We start from the raw sequence: 17,829 nt of genomic DNA on the forward strand, positions 1-17,829 counted from the left end.
CTATTACTGGTCTAGGTATTTTATAATCCTATTCTTATGCTTCTGAATTTGACTGCATACAGTTGTATTAATATGTGCTAAATTTTCATTTTCTGCTATTTCTGTACCCTGTTAAATTTTTATGAATTCGGTTTATGTTTTCTAGGTATGAATTATCTTACCCAGTCTTGAGAAATCTGTAAATTTGTTAAAACATTCGTCCTATAAGTTATTAATTAAATTGTTGAAGAGTACAGGATTCACAACTGAATATTGTTTGATGCTCAGTATTTGATGAATGATGATCACTCTTTGAGGATAATTTTCAAGTCAGCAATGCACTCAATTTATCATCACGCAACCTATACACTAATATCCTGCTGCACAGAATAAAATACTCTTGTCAACTGCTTTATAAAGAAAGCAACAGTGGTGGATTGCTACCGATTTGCCCCGGATTGGGGGAACTGGTAGCAGTAGCAGTGAGAGGCTCTGCCCACTCGCCCGAACATCTCTGCACATGCGTAGAAGCTTCTCTGCATGCGCAGAAACATCATGCACGAGCGCACGCACACACACGAGCGAACTGGTAGAGACAGGAATTGAATCCCATTACTGGAAAGCAAGACATACTAACTTCACAAAATTCCTACAGTCTACTAAAGAAGCTATCTAAAAAATATTAGATAAGGCAAGACAGGTTTTAGTAATTGTTTTCAAAGTGTTTAAGGTTAAATCTTTTTATGATAGCACTATAGACTCTTAATTTTTTTCAGAGTATCGACATCAGAGTAACTGGTCTATATCTTGCTGTGTTTCCTTTTTCTCCTTTTTGAAGATTAGAATAACAGTTGGTCTTATCCAGTCATCTGCCAGTTCACCAGGATTTCGCAAACATAATTCATAAGGGTTTGGAAAAAAAAAATCATGTAATGCTTTTGGTATTTTAGGATGCAATTTAATCTGGTGTTGGAGATTTAAACACATTGAAGAAATAAATGTTTTCACCCCATCTCAATCTTTCCCCAACATTTTGTTTTCAAAAAGTGCCTGATGGAATGCATGCACTACACATACACATATATTAGTTACATATATACATATATTATCCACAGAGATTGTTGATGTTATATCACTATTTATCTTTGTTATGTGCTTCAAAGCGTTGCCTAAGAGCATGCAATATGCTTCCTGGGATTTTCTGGTGTTTGTCCCGTAAATCTTCTATTGCCCTTTGAGTCTGTTGGAGCAGTGGAGTGGCATGAGGTGGGATGGAATGGGGGAGAAAAAAGAAAAAAAAAAGATTTAATTTAGATTTATGGTTCAGGAACTATTGCAAGAACATTCCGGAACTAAATATACAGTATATGGACTCTTTAATTGAACACACCACATATTAAAACATATATATATAATTCTAACTTGCTCTTCATTACAGTCATTAACATACATTTGAAAACCAATGTTATCTTTGATTTTATCTAATGGCAAAGATTTTTTTTCTCTCTTCCTACTCATGGTATACCATTCATAATCAGATAAATCACATTTTCTTATAAATCTGTAAATATATGGTGTACAACTATCTGTCTCTTTTGCATATTGTCTGCAGAACAGTACGCAAAAGATCTACAGTCTATTGCATACTGTAATCAAGAGTAAATTCATATGAGTCAGAATAAGACCATGGTAAATGGAGTTGAACATTTCCAGCAATGTCTAGTTTAAAAAAGTCCCTCCTTTGCATCATGAAAACACAAACTTTCATCCCTTCCTCCTTCTTAGAAATGGCCTTGTAGAAGAGTTGGAATTCTGCAGTATGGCTGGAGATGTTGTTCAAGCCTTCTTCTACATTGTCTTATGCTGACCTAGGCTAGACTGTCTGCTGCACACAGTAGTATTATTAAAAAGCAGAATGCATATTGATGCCTCTTATTTAATTTGCTCCTAACTGTGGTTTGTTGAATAAACCATAATTGGATAAATTCACCTTTTACTTGAAAATATAAACTTATTGGGTAAGAAGAGGTTGAGCCCTCCATGGTGAAGCTTTAGTGTGATATATATTTGATGGATATTTTCATTTATGCATGCTGTTAATCATATTCTGTAGCTTGAATAAGTGCTATTTAACCAGTAAGGGATGGGTGGATGATAATCTTACTTTGACACTTATGTACCACACACTCAACAATATTTATGCACATCTAATTAATGTATTTCAATAACTGTTTGCAAATAGTTATTATAGATCTTATAATTTCATAAAGAATGAAGTTTTAATTTGAATGAATATTTTCTCCTTACAATAGAAATACACTTACCTTTTCAGCTAATTTTTCAGGAGTTATATCTGGATCATATGGAATTGGTTTTCCAATATGGGTTATAAGTTTAACTGGAAACATTCCACACATTGGAAAGGGTAACCATCGGTTTCGCTCATAAAACCATCTCATTGCTCCTGGGTACAAGTTTTAGAAAATCTCAGATATGCATATTAGCAGATCGCCAAGAGTTTCATATTTGACTTTGTTAGCAGCTTATATTTAAATAATTAATACCAGGACTGGAATCAACTAATGGAAAATGTTTGCAGTATAAAGAAACAAGAAAATAAGCCATCATGTTTGGAGCCTTACAGTTTGCAAAATACGATTTAGATTAAAAATTTATGAAAAAAATAGAATTAGGAGAAGCAAGCTAATCCTGACACATAAATAGACACACAAATACAATTAGCCTGACAGACCGCAGACTGATAGATAAGTAGACAGATAAACAGACAAGGCAGGCTCACTTTCCAGGATAAATACCAATTCATTTACAGAATATGCATAACTTTGCTGAATTTCCATAATTTCAGGGTCATCCCTGTGCCTTGTAATCCCATGACATGACATCAGTTATGGGAAATGTATTAAATCAGTTTTTCCACCAAAGCTCTGTCATACTGGAATATCTATACATGTGTCAGTGGTGGGTTGCCCCCAGTTCACATTGGTTCTATAGAACCGGTAATAAAACTGGTGGGAGGCTCCTCCCACCTACCCCGACGTCATCTGAAGAGAGAGCATATACAGTCTTTTCTCATTCTAGGATAAAACTCATACGTACCACCTCTTAAACAGTTTTCCTAGCAATAAAATGAAAATAATCCCAAATTAACGTACCCCAATTAGATTTTTACTTTACTTAGAACTCAGATTTAGCTATTCTTGCTTGAATCATTCAAATTAAACATGGTAAGCAAAGATGCAGATGTATAAATTTATAATCTTAAATAAATAACATTCCCAAGAATAGATAAAGTTTTACTTACTTATATTTACATATGTCATATATCCTTCTCTAATATTTTGTGTAAACAAAGGAATGATTGGCTAGAAGAAATAAAAGAAACAAATAATAAAATTCTTTTAGTTACAGTACATGAAAGGAATGAAATGTATTGTTTGGACATAAAATACGTCAATTAAAGGGTTATATTGATAAACTGGGACTTCCGGTTGGTGCAGCGTGATCCAGTTGGGGGAATAGCAGGGCTCTGATGAGCCAACAGGCCTGTGGACCTACCCTGTCCTGTAGGGACAGGGGGAGAGAGAGGGACCCCTTGGATGGCGGAGAGGAACGGACGGGTTCCTTGGGGCCGGAGGAAGCCCTATGAAGCCAGTGGCGGGGAAGCGGCAGCCATGGCGGCTGCCTCAAAGCTGGGGCCAACCGGGAAAGCATTGTGCTGGAGAAAGAAGGTGGAAAAAAAAATGAGAAAGAGCAAAGAGTTCAGAAGCCAGGTAAGTGAGATTCAACCCAAGCAGGAACAGCGTTTAAAATTTTGGATACTTACAAGTGAGTCCCTAGCATTAATTAGCAGCTACAGGCTATTGGGGCAAGAAGACCTAGCAAAATAATTTACAGGAGGAAAGGACCCTTTAATGAATCATTGTGATTACTAACTCACTACGAATGATCATTCTTGGAAAGTTATAAAAATTTGAAAATCCCTTTTTTCTAAATGGGAATGGATTATTTCTGAAAAGAGAAAGAGGGAAGAGGCGATAAACAGGAATTTTTTAAAGCAAGGAGAAAAGACAAGAGGAACTTTATAATGGACAAAATGGAGGATAGGTGAGACGAAGTGAAAGTGCAAATTGTGGATTGCAAGCGGCTGAAAGAGAAACTATGTGTCTTGCTATTTAAATTGGATTCTTTTGGAAACAGCCAAGGAGCCTTGATTTTGGAGATATCCAATCTGCATATTGGAGACTTTATTGATGAAAAGAAAGAAGAAATAAAATGGAACAATTTAAAACTGTATTAATAGGCGCAGCAACAAAACAAGGGCGTAGCAACAAAAGAAGAGACAATGATACTACAAAAGAAATAAACTTTATAGAATTTTTAACTCTGATAATAGGAAAATTGAAAAGGAGCTTTTCTTTGGACAGATTGGAAAAAGAAGAAATGGAATATAATGGGTAGCAAGATAATAAAAATAATACACTCTGATTAAAATGGAAATGCAATGTTTAATGCCTATTTGAAATTTGAATACTGATAGGAGTCTTTTTATTTTCATTCCTTTTAAATTTGACTATATAAATATACATAAATTAATTTGGTTATGAAATAAGACTACAAATGATTGAATGAAAATTTGATTTCTTAAATGTTTTAATGCTTAAATGAAATTTTGAATTTCAACAAGAGTTATCCATAGATTTAATAGTTGGATTGATATGAGGTATTTTTTTCGCTTTGTTTTTTTTTCTTTTCTTTCTTTTGCTATTTCCTTTGCTCTTTATTTTTATTTTCTTTCTTTCCTCACTTTTGTTTTCTTTCTTCCTTTCTTCCTTTTTTACTTCCATTCCCTTTAAATTTTATTATTATTATTATTATTTATTTAATTTATATACCGCCCTTCTCCCCGAAGGGACTCAGGGTGGTGAACAACCGAAAATTAAAAAACATACAATATAAAAGTTAAGATGACTAAAAATAAATTAAATTAATCGGTCTCCCAATTTAAAACCCCAAGCTATACAATTAAAAAAAACTAACTCATAAAACCTATTCAGGCCAGGCCGGCTTGCTGAAATAAAAACGTCTTCAGGGCCTTACAGAAAGTGCGGAGATCCGGGATCAGTCATATTCCGGGACGTAGCTCGTTCCAGCGGGCGGGTGCTCCCACAGAGAAGGCCCTCCCCCTGGGGGCCGCCAGCCGACATTGCTTGACCGACGGCACCCTGAGAAGGCCCTCTCTGTGAAAGCGTATTGGCCAATGGGACGTTATTGGTAGCAGAAGGTGGTCTTGTAAATACCCTGGCCCTAAGCCATGGAGTGCTTTAAAGGTGAGAACCAACATCTTGAAGCGCACCCAGAAGACCACCGGGAGCCAGTGCAGCTCATGCAATTAAAGTCATAAATTTGACTTTACAAATACACATATTTGGTCATGAAATTAGATTACAAATGATTGAATGAGAATATGATTTTTTAAATGTTTGAATGCTTAAATGAATTTTTGGGTTTTAAAATAAATATGAAGAGAGATGATTTTAAAGGAAATTTATAATCCAGGAGAAAATATGTGAGAAGATATCTGTTAAAATTTATATTGAGTTAAAAATTGTGGGAGAATGTGTTGAAAAAGCAATTTACGCAATATGTTGTGAATTAATTAAAATAAAACAGCCAAAATAATAGATGTAGGCGTGGAGGAAAGCATGCTGGTAATACCAGCCAAATAAGAAAAGGAGATTTGGAGGAGAAGATGCTGGAAATCAGCCAAAAAAAAAACATGCTGGAAATCAGCCAAATAATAGTGGGAGGTTTGGAGGAGATTATGCTGGAAATCAGCCAAAACACAATATGCTGGAAATCAGCCAACAACGGGTGGAGGTATGGAGGTGATTATACTGGAAATCAGCCAAAATAAAGCATGCTGGAAATCAGCCAAACAAAAGCTGGAGGTATGGAGAATATGCTGTTAATCAACCAAAACAATAATATGCTGTAAATCAGCTAAACAACAAGAGGAGATATGGAGGAGGATATAGATTTTGAGATAAATTTGTGTAATATATGTAATATGTAAAACTAAAGGTAAACTGATAAAGTTTAAGATTTAAAGATTTGATGAAGGAGTCTAGAGATTAAGAAATATGGATAGAACTTTGATTTATAAATTGAAATAAAAAATAGAGCTGTACTTAATCTGAAATTAAGATGTGTGGTGAAAATTGTAAGGTAAATAATCAGACCAAGAAGTTAGAATATTTTTTGTTTATGTTTTGATATTGATGTTAAACGGCGTAATGAAGGGAGCTTGGAAAAGAACCAGAAATAATTGAATTTATAAATGGGCATAACAATGAATTAAGCTTGTACTTGGAAATTAAATTGGTGGTGATATAATAGAATGGTTCTGAACAAGATACTAGAATTTATGTTAAAAAATTCTTATGTTTTGATTTTTAAATTTAAAAGATGTAATGGAAAATTGTGAATGGAGCTTTTTTTAAAAAAAAAATTAAGTGATTGTACGTATCTATGACCGGATCGAGACTTCGCTCTTGAAAGAGATATATTTTATGTTTTATGTTGGGGAGTGGAGGAGAACAGCATCATTTTTAAGTTTTATAGGGTAATGATTTTAGTTCTGATTTTATGACACTTGTATTATTTATCATTTTATTTTCTTCACTTGTTTTTCAGGAGAGGTGGTAAGAGCAGCATACTTTTTATTACAATCAAATTTGGCACGGATGGGTAAGTCATACGCTTTATTTTCCTGTGCACTGCCTTTCATATCTAATAGTTGATGCCATTGTATGGATTGCTAAGGGTTGGATAGACAAATTTTTACTAGAACAAAAGGAAAGAAAACTCTTCCTTCCTATTTTAATTTTAATTTTCACTACTTTTGTAGCTATGCTATTTGTATGCATGACTACATAATGTATAATGTATGCATTTATACTTTCATTGTCTTAAATAGTTTAGCATAATAAAATGATGAAAATAAAAAAGTGATTTGAATTATATGAACTGAAAAAAACAAGATTTTCCTTTTCTTGGCCTGGCCAATCTGATTTGTGGTTGTATGCATCCTCCTGTGCATTAGCAAATAGCTTAAAAATAAATAGATGATATTTATAAATGCGTATTCCACTTTAAAAGACCACTAGGAAAAAGATGTGAAGACAAATGGCTCACCACTTTGGCATCTAGAGCTATCTGAGCAAATCCTTTACGTTTTCTCCATATTACTTTATACTGGTGATTTCCATAGTTTTGCTCTCGTACGCCTCCTGGTGCAACTCCAAGTAAGTGCCCTTGTTTCAGAACGTTTATACACCTTTCTCTTGTAGAACAATCACAGTGATAAACGGAAAGGAATAGTTTTAGTCCTGCAAAAGCAGACCTAAGAAATCATTCTGTTCTTGCTTGTAAAAGAAAACAGAATACATGTATTTCCATCATGACATAACATCATCTGTCTGGAACCTGCACTGCATATCAGACATTAATACAATTGAGCGAGCAGAGATATTTCATGAGAAGAGTCCTCCACTCTTCTGCTCACAACAGAATATCTTATGCCACCAGGCTTGAAATTTTGGGCTTAGACAACTTAGAACTACATCGCCTTCGGTCTGACCTAAGTGTAGTACACAAAATTATCTGCTGCAATGTCCTACTTGTCAATGACTACTTCATCTTCAACCACAATAATACACAAGCACACAATAGATACAAACTTAAGGTAAAGCGCTCCAAACTCAATTGCAGAAAATACAACTTCAGCAACAGAGTGATCAGTGCCTGGAATGCACTACCTGACTCTGTTGTTACATCCCCAAACCCCCATAATTTTAACCTTAGACTGTCTACTGTTGACCTCAACCCATTCCTAAGAGGTCTGTAAAGGGCATGCATAAGTGCACCAACATGCCTACGGTACCTGTCCTAATGTCCCCATTTATTCGTATCCATTTCCCGTATTCATAATCATGTTTATACTTATTTATTTTATTTATTTATTTTATTTTTGAATTTGTATACCGCCCTTCTCCCTAAGGACTCAGGGTGGTGTACAGCCACATAAAAACATAGAGTACAAATATTAAAATATCATTAAAAGATATATATAAATTTGGCCCCATAATTAAAAACAGTAACAAACCAATTAAAACATTTAAAAAGTGTTAGGCCAGCCCGGCTTGCTGGAAAAAGAAAGTTTTAAGGGCACGGCAGAAGGCACCGAGGTCTTGGATTCTCCTTATCTCTGTGGGCAGCTAATTCCAGAGGGTAGGTGCCCCCAAAGAGAAGGCCCTCCCCCTGGGGGTCACCAGCCTGCATTGTTTGGCTGATGGCACCCCAAGGAGGCCCTCTCTATGGGAGCGCACAGGTCGATGGGAGGCCGTCGGTGGCAGCAGGCGGTCTCGAAGATAACTAGGTCCTATGGCATGGAGCGCTTTAAAGGTGATAACCAACACCTTGAAGCGCACCCGGAAGACCACTGGGAGCCAGTGCAGCTCACGCAGGAGAGGTGTTATATGGGAGCGCCAGGTAGCACCCGTGACTACCCGCGCGGCTGCATTCTGGACCAGTTGGAGCCTCCGGGTGCCCTTCAAGGGGAGCCCCATGTAGAGAGCGTTGCAGTAGTCAAGGCGAGAGGTGACAAGGGCATGAGTGACTGTGCACAGGGCATCCCAATCAAGAAAGGGCTGCAACTGGCGGATCAGGCAAACCTGACAAAAAGTCCCCCTGGCAACAGCCGTCAGATGTTCCTCCAAGGACAGCTGCGTATCCAGGAGGACTCCCAGATTGCAAGCCCTCTCCAAAGGGGCCAAAGACTCGCCCCCAATAGTCAGTGATGGAGTCAACTGACTATATCGGGATGCCGGGAACCACAACCACTCAGTCTTGGAAGGGTTGAGCTTGAGCCTGTTCCTCCCCATCCAGATCCGCACAGCCTCCAGGCATCGGGGCATCACTTCAAGGGCATCGTTGGGGTGGCCTGGGATGGAGATGTACAGCTGGGTGTCATCAGCGTACTGATGGTACTTCATCCCAAAGCCACGGATGATCTCACCCAGTGGCTTCACATAAATGTTGAACAGAAGGGGCGAGAGGACCGACCCCTGAGGCACTCCACATATAAGAGGCCTTGAGGTCGATCTCTGCCCCCCTGCCAACACGAACTGCAACCGGTCTGAGAGAAAGGAGGAGAACCACCGTAGCACAGTGCCCTCTATCCCCAACTCCTCCAACTGGTGCAGCATGATACCATGCTCGATAGTATCAAAAGCTGCTGAGAGGTCTAACAGGGCCAGAACAGAGGAGTGACCCCTGTCCCGAGCCCTCCAGAGATCATCGACCAATGCGACCAATGCCGTTTCCGTGCTGTGCCCGGGCGTGAAACCCAACTGGTACGGATCTAGATAAGACGTTTCCTCCAGGTATATCTGTTATATCTGTTATTTATTTATTTATTTATTAATTTAATTTGTATACCGCCCTTCTCCCAGAAGGGACTCAGGGCGGTGAACAGCCAAAATTAAAAAACATACAAATGCAAAAGTTAAGATAATTAAAAGAATTAAATCATTGGCTACCCAAATTTAAAACCCCAAATCCATAAAATTTAAAATCCCAATTAAAAAACCATTTAGGCTAGGCCGGCTTGATGAAATAAAAACGTCTTCAGGGCTTTACGGAAGGTCCGGAGGTCCGGGATCAATCGTATTCCAGGAGGCAGCTCATTCCACAGGGCGGGTGCCCCCACAGAGAAGGCTCGCCCCCTGGGGGCCGCCAGCCGACATTGCCTGACCGACGGCACCCCGAGGAGGCCCTCTCTGTGAGAGCGTATTGGCCGGTTATCTTATACATGCTTGACAAATAAATAAATAAAAAATAAAAAACTCAAAACAAGAGTTTGAAGAAGAAAAATTGGATTTCACAGGTTAATGAATCAATTTTATTAACCTTTCCCCTAAAAAAACCCTAAACATAGTAATTTTTTACCTGGTAAAAGCGAGATAACATGGTCTATCACGGAATAGCAGAATCTCCCAGTGAGTCTATACAACCTTATTACAAAACAGTGATAGTCAATTGGAAAGGCTCCATGATAATATACAAGAATCGCTGGTCCTTTGGGTAAATTTTCTAGTCCAGAAATCTCATAACCTGTTAATGGGAGAACAATGAAATGGCTTCAGTTTTTTTCCAGAAGAGTTTCCTATAGAAGATCACATAGAAAAATGGCATATTTTTCTTATCAAGCTAAACATTTTAAATCAAATGTGCTTTTTGGAACTATCATATTGATCCTCAAAATAAAAAAATGAAAAATGAAAAAAATTAGAATCTTCTGAGAAATCAGTGTTACTGCTTTTGTGATCCCACACATTCAGTCTAGTTTTCTATAAGTTACTTAGATTCATGTTACTTAGTGACATCAAACCTTTCCCACAAATATCTCTGTCTTCAGAGATTTTGTCCATTTTATAATCTCATTTTTAAAAAGACAGTTTTGGCATTTTGTTGACACTTTCCAAAATTCTTACAAACATATAGAATGTATGGGCTTCAGATAGCTTCTTCCAGCTTTATCCAAAGGTCTAGTTAATGGTAATGATTAACAGCCTAAGTACAATCTGGAAAAAAAAAGTTTAAATTAAAACAGCACATTTGGAGTTTAATATTAAGGCACAGAAAAAATTGCACATGGTAGAGGCAAGACGAGGAGGACGCGGACCTGGCTTGTATCACTGAGACCTGGTTGGGGCCGGAGGGCGGTGTACCTCTCGTGGATTTGAGTCCCCCAGGTTTCCGGATACTACACCAGCCACGACTCCAGGGGAGGGGCGGAGGAGTGGTGGTAGTTATTAAGGAAAGTCTTAGGCCTAGGGAGGTCACTGTTCCTCAGGTTGGCGGGTGTGAATCCCTCCTTTTGAAATGGGACCCTGGAGTTCAGTCTGGGCTGTTGATCACGTACCTCTCCCCCAGCTGCGTGACCTCAGCCCTGCCCGCACTACTAGATGTCTTAGCCGAATTGACGGTGGAACTCCCCAACCTTTTGGTTGTGGGAGATTTCAATCTGCCATCGGCCGGTGAGTCATCTGAGTTGGTGCGGGAGTTCATGACCTCCATGACGGCCATGGACCTGACTCAGATTGTACAGGGCCCAACTCATATTGGAGGACACACACTCGACCTTATTTTTCTCTCTGGACAGTGGATAAATGATCGTGGGGAGGGGACTCTATCTATTGACCCTCTGTCATGGACCGATCATTCCCTCCTTAGACTCGACTTTTCCTCCGCCATCCCCCATCGCAGGGGTGTGGAACCAGTAAGATGGTTCCGCCCCAGGCGCCTGATGGAACCCGAAAGTTTCCTGATGGAGCTTGGGTCATTTCCTGCCTCCTTAGCCCACGATTCATCTGAGACCCTTGTCGTGGCCTGGGAACAGGCTGCGGTGGGGGCCCTGGATCGAATCGCGCCTTTGCAGCCTCTGATCCGACGCAGATCCCGGGCGGCTCCTTGGTTTACCGCAGAGCTCAGGGAAATGAAGCGTCGGAAAAGACGCCTGGAGGGTGGTTGGAGATCCTCCCGATCCGAGTCCGACCGAACACAACTAAGAACCCATATTAGGTCTTATCTTGTGGCGATGGAAGTAGCGAAACGTAACTATTTCGCCACTCTCATTGCATCTGCAGAAAATCGCCCAGCAGCCCTGTTTAGAGTGACCCACTCCCTCCTTAATCAGGGAGCGAGGGAGGGCCCCTTACAGGGCCGTGCTGAGGACTTTGCACAGTTTCTGCAAGATAAAATCACTCAGATTCGGACCGGGTTGGACTCCGACTGGACAGAGTCCATTGAGGTGACAGGGCCTAGTCTCGGTGGAGACATCTGGGTTGAGTCTGAGCCTGTTTCATTGGATGACGTGGACAGGATTATGGGTAGGCTGGGGTCTTCCACATGTTTACTGGACCCTTGTCCCTCCTGGCTTGTTTTGGCAGCCAGGGAGGTGACTGGAGACTGGATCCAGGCTATTGTCAATGCTTCACTAAAGGAAGGGGTCTTTCCCGCTGTGCTTAAAGAGGTGGTGGTTCGACCCCTCCTTAAGAAGCCTAACCTGGATCCTGATGTACTTAACAACTACCGTCCAGTCTCCAACCTTCGCTTTTTAGCGAAGGTTGTTGAGTCCGTGGTGGCACAGCAATTCCCTCAATTCCTGGAGGAAACTGACTACCTGGATCCTTACCAATCTGGTTTCAGGCGTGGCCACAGCACGGAAACGGCATTGGTCGCCCTAGTAAATGATCTCTGGAGGGCCAGGGATGGGGGTTGCTCCTCCATCCTGGTCCTTCTTGACCTCTCAGCGGCATTCGATACCATCGACCATGGTATCCTGCTGCAGCGGCTCAGGGGGATAGGGTTAGGAGGCACTGTTTTACAGTGGTTCTCCTCCTATCTCTCGGGCCATCTGCAGTCTGTTTGGGCGGGGGGTCAGGGATCCTCCCAGAGGCCTCTCACTTGTGGGGTGCCTCAGGGCTCGGTTCTCTCTCCTCTGCTCTTTAATATCTATATGAAACCGCTGGGTGAGATCATCCGTGGTTTTGGGGTGAGGTATCATCAATATGCTGATGATACCCAGCTTTACATCTCCACCCTTGACCACCCTAGGGATGCCCTTTCCGTGATGTCCCACTGCCTGGAAGCGGTGCGGGTTTGGATGGGGAGGAACAGGCTTAGACTCGACCCTTCCAAGACTGAGTGGCTGTGGATGCCGGCATCCCGGGATCTGGAGGTTCCATTCTTAATGATCGGAGGTGAAACCCTTCCTCCCCCCGCAGGGTCCGCAACTTGGGTGTCCTCCTGGATTCTCGGCTGTCTTTAGATGACCATCTGACGGCCGTAACCAGGGGGGCCTTCGCACAGGTCCATCTTGTGCGCCAGTTGCACCCATTCCTAGACCGGGATGCCCTCGCCACGGTCACTCACGCCCTTGTTACCTCTAGGTTGGACTACTGTAACACCCTCTACATGGGGCTGCCCTTGGGATGTGTCTGGAGGCTTCAGCTAGTCCAAAATGCAGCCGCGCGGGTAGTTACGGGGGCGTCTAGATACTCCCGTGTAACACCTCTCCTGAGTGAGCTGCACTGGCTACCGGTGGCACTCCGGATACGTTTCAAGGTGCTGGTGCTCACCTATAAAGCCCTTCATGGCTTAGGCCCGGGGTACTTGCAGGACCATCTCCAGCTGTTCTCCCATCGTCCTGTGCGCTCTCACAGAGTCAGCCTCCTCAGGGTGCTGTCGGCCAAACAATGTCGGCTGACGACCCCCAGGGGGAGGGCGTTCTCTGTGGGAGCCCCGACCCTCTGGAATGGATTGCCCACTGAGCTCAGGACAGCCCCCGACCTTCTTTCCTTCCGTCGCGAGCTGAAGACGTGGCTCTTCCGCCAATTAAACTGATCTGTTTGGGGGTACACTGGTATAATTTTAAATCATTTTTAATTGGGTTACTGATTTTAATTTGATATTGTATTGTGATTTGTATTGAAGTTGTCATTTTGTAAGCCGCCTTGAGTCCCTAGGGAGAAAGGCGGCATATAAATCGCAATAAATAAATAAATAAATAAATAAATAAATAAATAAATAAATAAGGATTAGCAGAAATATTGCTGATCTTAATTTGTTTACTGCCAGACTTCTAGTTATTGGGCTTTGCCCAAATTCAAATTATTTTAATGGTCAATAAGGCTAGAACTACAGATTGCTAGGTTGGATGTCTATTTTGTGTCAGGCCAAAACCAGAACAAATTATGTCTTAGCATAAAATGTAAAGCCGATATGCTTCTAAGTAACTGAAACCTTAGAACAAAAGATATTACAGGTAGTCGTATTCTTTTGACTATAATAGGAGCAGCCATATGACAGATTCACTCAATGACTGCTCTCCAAGTTGCAGTCATTAAACAGAGCACTGGGGAGAAGGCCAGGGATTTTTGGGATTGCTACGCCGGTGATGAGAGGCACATGCCTTCCCCTACACAAGGGAGATAAGGGCCTATTCTCTGTCCCATCAGGGAAAACCTTGGCTAGTGTTTTTGCTAGATACGAAATCTTGTTCCTCCAGTGTACTGAGCAATTTCCTCTCTGATTTCTTTTTTACTTTTCCTAATATTTTCCTAAGATATATTGTTTTTTTATTTTTCTAATTCTGAATTTTTAGGAATATAATGATATGAAGATGTATATACCCAAATATTTCTGGTATTTATGGTTAGTTTTATAATACACAAAGTTTATCTTATTATTATTTTAAAATTATGCACGTATGAGACTAAAGATGAAACAGGCACATAAGCAGTGTGCACAAAAAGCCAGGAATCAGGTCTTCTAGATTATGGAACCATAGAATCATAGAGCTAGAAGAGACCTTGGTAGTCCTCTACTCCAACCCCTTTGCCAAAGTAGGAAACTTATAACATCTCAGTCAAATGGTTGACCTGTTTATTTTTGAAAATCTCCAGGAAGTAGATAAGAAGGAGCTAAGTCTTTAAGGAAACAAGTGCAAAAATGTCACCAGAACCAGTCAAAAGAAGTTGGGCCTGAGCACGTGGAAAACCCTTCTCCAAATCCCACTGTTAAGTTGGGTGAATGAGGAGGCAGAAGCAAGGTCTTCAATAATAACAGCTCTTTAATTCACAGTGTGAATCCAGCAAAGCATACAATAAAACAGCTCCCTTTATGTACTACTCCGGCCAGGGAGTTAGCCAATCACCAACTGTTGTGGCCCCGCCCTCTGAGCCTATCCCATCGGAGGAAGAAAGCTCCGAGCATGAGGAAGAGGAGTCAGCCAGGCCTCCCTCTCCAGGCCCCTCCCCTTTGGCACTGTCTCAGGTGCCGGCCGAGGGAGAGGAGATTAGCAGAGAGACAGGTGTCTCGGATGAGAGTGAAGGAGAGACATCATTCCTGTACGCACGCCTCCGAAGGCGTGATAAACGATTGCAGCAGCTCAGGAGGCGTGCTAGGGATTAGAACTGAGTCACTGGACCACACCCCAGAGACTATATAATAGAGGGTGGTGGCCAGTGATCCCTGTGACGAACAAAAATAAACCTTGGATAGTCACTAAAGCCTCGTCCGAAACTGCTGAGAGGAATATTAATTCTGTTGGACTCTTGTACGCTGAGTATATTATCTTTCTGTTTTCTGTGGAAATAAAAGCACTTGGCAGACGGTGTGTATATCGCTGCCAAGTTGGAGATAAAGACCTGGGTGTGTTCCAAGTGCTTCCTTAACCCTCGGCTGGCTGTGTTTGTGTGTGTGTGTGGACGGGGACAGATCACCAACATGCTATTGTTCTTTTAAACTTCCCGCCAAAACTATATACATTACACCCACCAACAGCTATTAGACTTCAAAATGAACATGGCAAGAATAGCTGCCAGTCCTGAGAAGCAACAAACTGAACACTTTGGGGGATAAAAGGGGTCATAAGGCCTATGCACTCTTTGAGTTAACTTTCTATCTATAATTGGTAGCTTCCATCCCTCTGACTAATACTTGGCAGGCTAGCTGAGAAGGATGTGGCAAATGTCTGCGTGCATGTGAGAAAGTGAAAAATTATAACTCAGTGTTCAGTTAAAAATGATTTGAGTTTGGCTATTGACCTGGGCTGTGAGTATGTGTGTGAATGACCATAAGCAAACTTGATATTGTGTGTAATAGTACAATTATTCTCTTAAATTGAGGTTAAGGCAGCTCCTTCATTCAGTTCTGCAACCTCAGAGATTAAGGGAGTTTCTTGACTAATTGCAGAAGCATTTTCTAAAAAGTGAATTTGATATAAATTGGCAGTACGCAGCCTCAGTTTTCCCTTTATTTTCTACTACATTCTGATGAGGTTCCAAGATACAAATGACTGCAGATAAGGATTTGCCCCAGGAATTATGTCTATGAGGGAAAATATATTCCTTAACTCTGCCTTAAAGAATTAATTAAAAACATCCTACTTACTGTGCAGTATCTTTCCAAACAAATCTGACACCAGTGCGTACATTTTCCTTGGCATATCCCATTGTTTGCTACTGGTATCTTCTGGCAAATTACCAATTTTTTTCCACACATGAAGTACTAGACTAGTGGCATAGAAGCAGGAAAATGCAAAAATAAGTGGATAATATAATAGTATCAATATCACTAACACTGTTATGGGATATACCATAAAGCCTGCACATTCTTCCAAAATGTAAGATGACCATATGGAATATTCTTTTCCAGGGATATGGAATATATTTTCTGCAGTCATGTTTAAACTCAGACTATATGAATAAAAGTCCAAAAATGCTTTCTTCCTGAAAAAAAAAAGTACAAACATGCTTTAATATAATTACTATTTGCAATATTGAGCTTTCGACAGCAGAATATCAGAATGGCACTGAATACCTTGTAATGACACTTTCAAATAGCCTTATGGAGAAGATTGGGCTGTGAGATGGTAAAACAAATCAAATCTTCATACAATCAATCAAACTCTTGATACTTTTAATGAAATATTACTGGTATAGTTAGAGGCTCAGGCTAAACTTGTTTTGTTTTTTTTAAACCAATGAAGAAAAAAAAGGTTTGAATGGCCAGCCAAAGGTGTCTATTCAGAAGGCAGTTCTTGATTTTTGAAAAAAAAAACTTGTGGTTTTTTGTGCACACAAGACAAATCTGGAAATCTGTTAAAAATCTGTCATGAAAACTTTTTCTTCCTGGCTAATGTCCATTCTCTCACTGAGCTTCTACCCCTCTCCTTTATTTTTATTAGAAAGGGATCAATTGTAGACTGCTTGCAAAAAACCCGCCTTCTGTTCTTTTCTGTTAGAACTTGTTTCATTATGATAGGCATCTCCAAGGCAGAATGGGATGAGAGCTGGGATGGTAGTTTTGTTTGAGGACACTAATTTTCATTTGGCAAGTTAGCTTCAATTAATAGAAAACAAATAGTAAAACAGGTTTGTATCTGAGGACATTAATCTTCAGTTGGCAAGTGCGCTTCAAGACTTTCATCATCATAAATTCCAAAATACTCCTCTTGTAGTTCTCCTGCAGCTAAAATATCAGGGATGTTGCACAGCAAACCAGTCTCCCAGAGCGTATAAAAACATTGTGCTACTCTAACTTAGCAAGTGTTTCACTCCCACTTAATACATCTGTTTTAAAAAGAAACTGGTTATACATCTAAATGTTCTATAGCTTCTTAGTATTGGAGTTCGAGGGAAAAAAGTAATGTGTCTGGAATCAGCCAGCACAGATGCCAAAACAGCCGTATAAGTGTGGAAAAAGGCATCACTCCCTTAACTGTTCAGTAAGAAATGCTTCATGCATGCTTCACTAAAGGATTTCCTTATACCACTATACAGTAATGCAGAACAAGATAAAGAAATATATTGTCTCGCAATCTATCACTCTTTCGCAATCTATTAATAAGGAAACTCTCTGATTTACTGACAGAATGACTGACAGAATGAATAATAAATTCATTATTCAGAATAATAAATATAAATTTTCCAAATAATAATAATAATAATAATAATAATAATAATAATAATAATAATAATAATAATAAATATTTCCTGTCTTTGTTTTCTGTAACCTAACCTGCTCAAAGGACTTCTAGCAGAACAAGAGAGATAGAAGCAATAGCATTACACTGTTCCATGCACACTCTGATAGCTGGTATCACTATTAGCCTCTCTTCTTGGCTTTGTTCATTGATGGAACGATATAGCAGTAATATTTCAGATTCTACAGATGTTTGAGAAGCGACCTCAGAATGACCAC

At 40.2% G+C, this 17,829-nt stretch overlaps 1 protein-coding gene across 1 annotated transcript; it reads right to left on the reverse strand.

The window, feature by feature from the left end:
- Positions 1-1,114: 1,114 nt before the first annotated feature.
- Positions 1,115-16,309, reverse strand: LOC139315815 (DGAT1/2-independent enzyme synthesizing storage lipids-like). Its single transcript, XM_070942288.1, has 6 exons — positions 16,018-16,309; positions 10,009-10,173; positions 7,195-7,388; positions 3,302-3,362; positions 2,304-2,443; positions 1,115-1,219 (listed from the first exon to the last, which is right to left on the reverse strand). The coding sequence occupies exons 1-6, from the start codon at positions 16,307-16,309 to the stop codon at positions 1,115-1,117; spliced, it is 957 nt and encodes a 318-aa protein (XP_070798389.1).
- Positions 16,310-17,829: the final 1,520 nt, after the last annotated feature.

This window comes from Pituophis catenifer, unplaced genomic scaffold (assembly GCF_029215685.1).
Source record: "Pituophis catenifer annectens isolate HBS135680 unplaced genomic scaffold, rPitCat1.0.hap2 SCAF_3, whole genome shotgun sequence".
NCBI classification, from domain to species: domain Eukaryota; kingdom Metazoa; phylum Chordata; class Lepidosauria; order Squamata; family Colubridae; genus Pituophis; species Pituophis catenifer.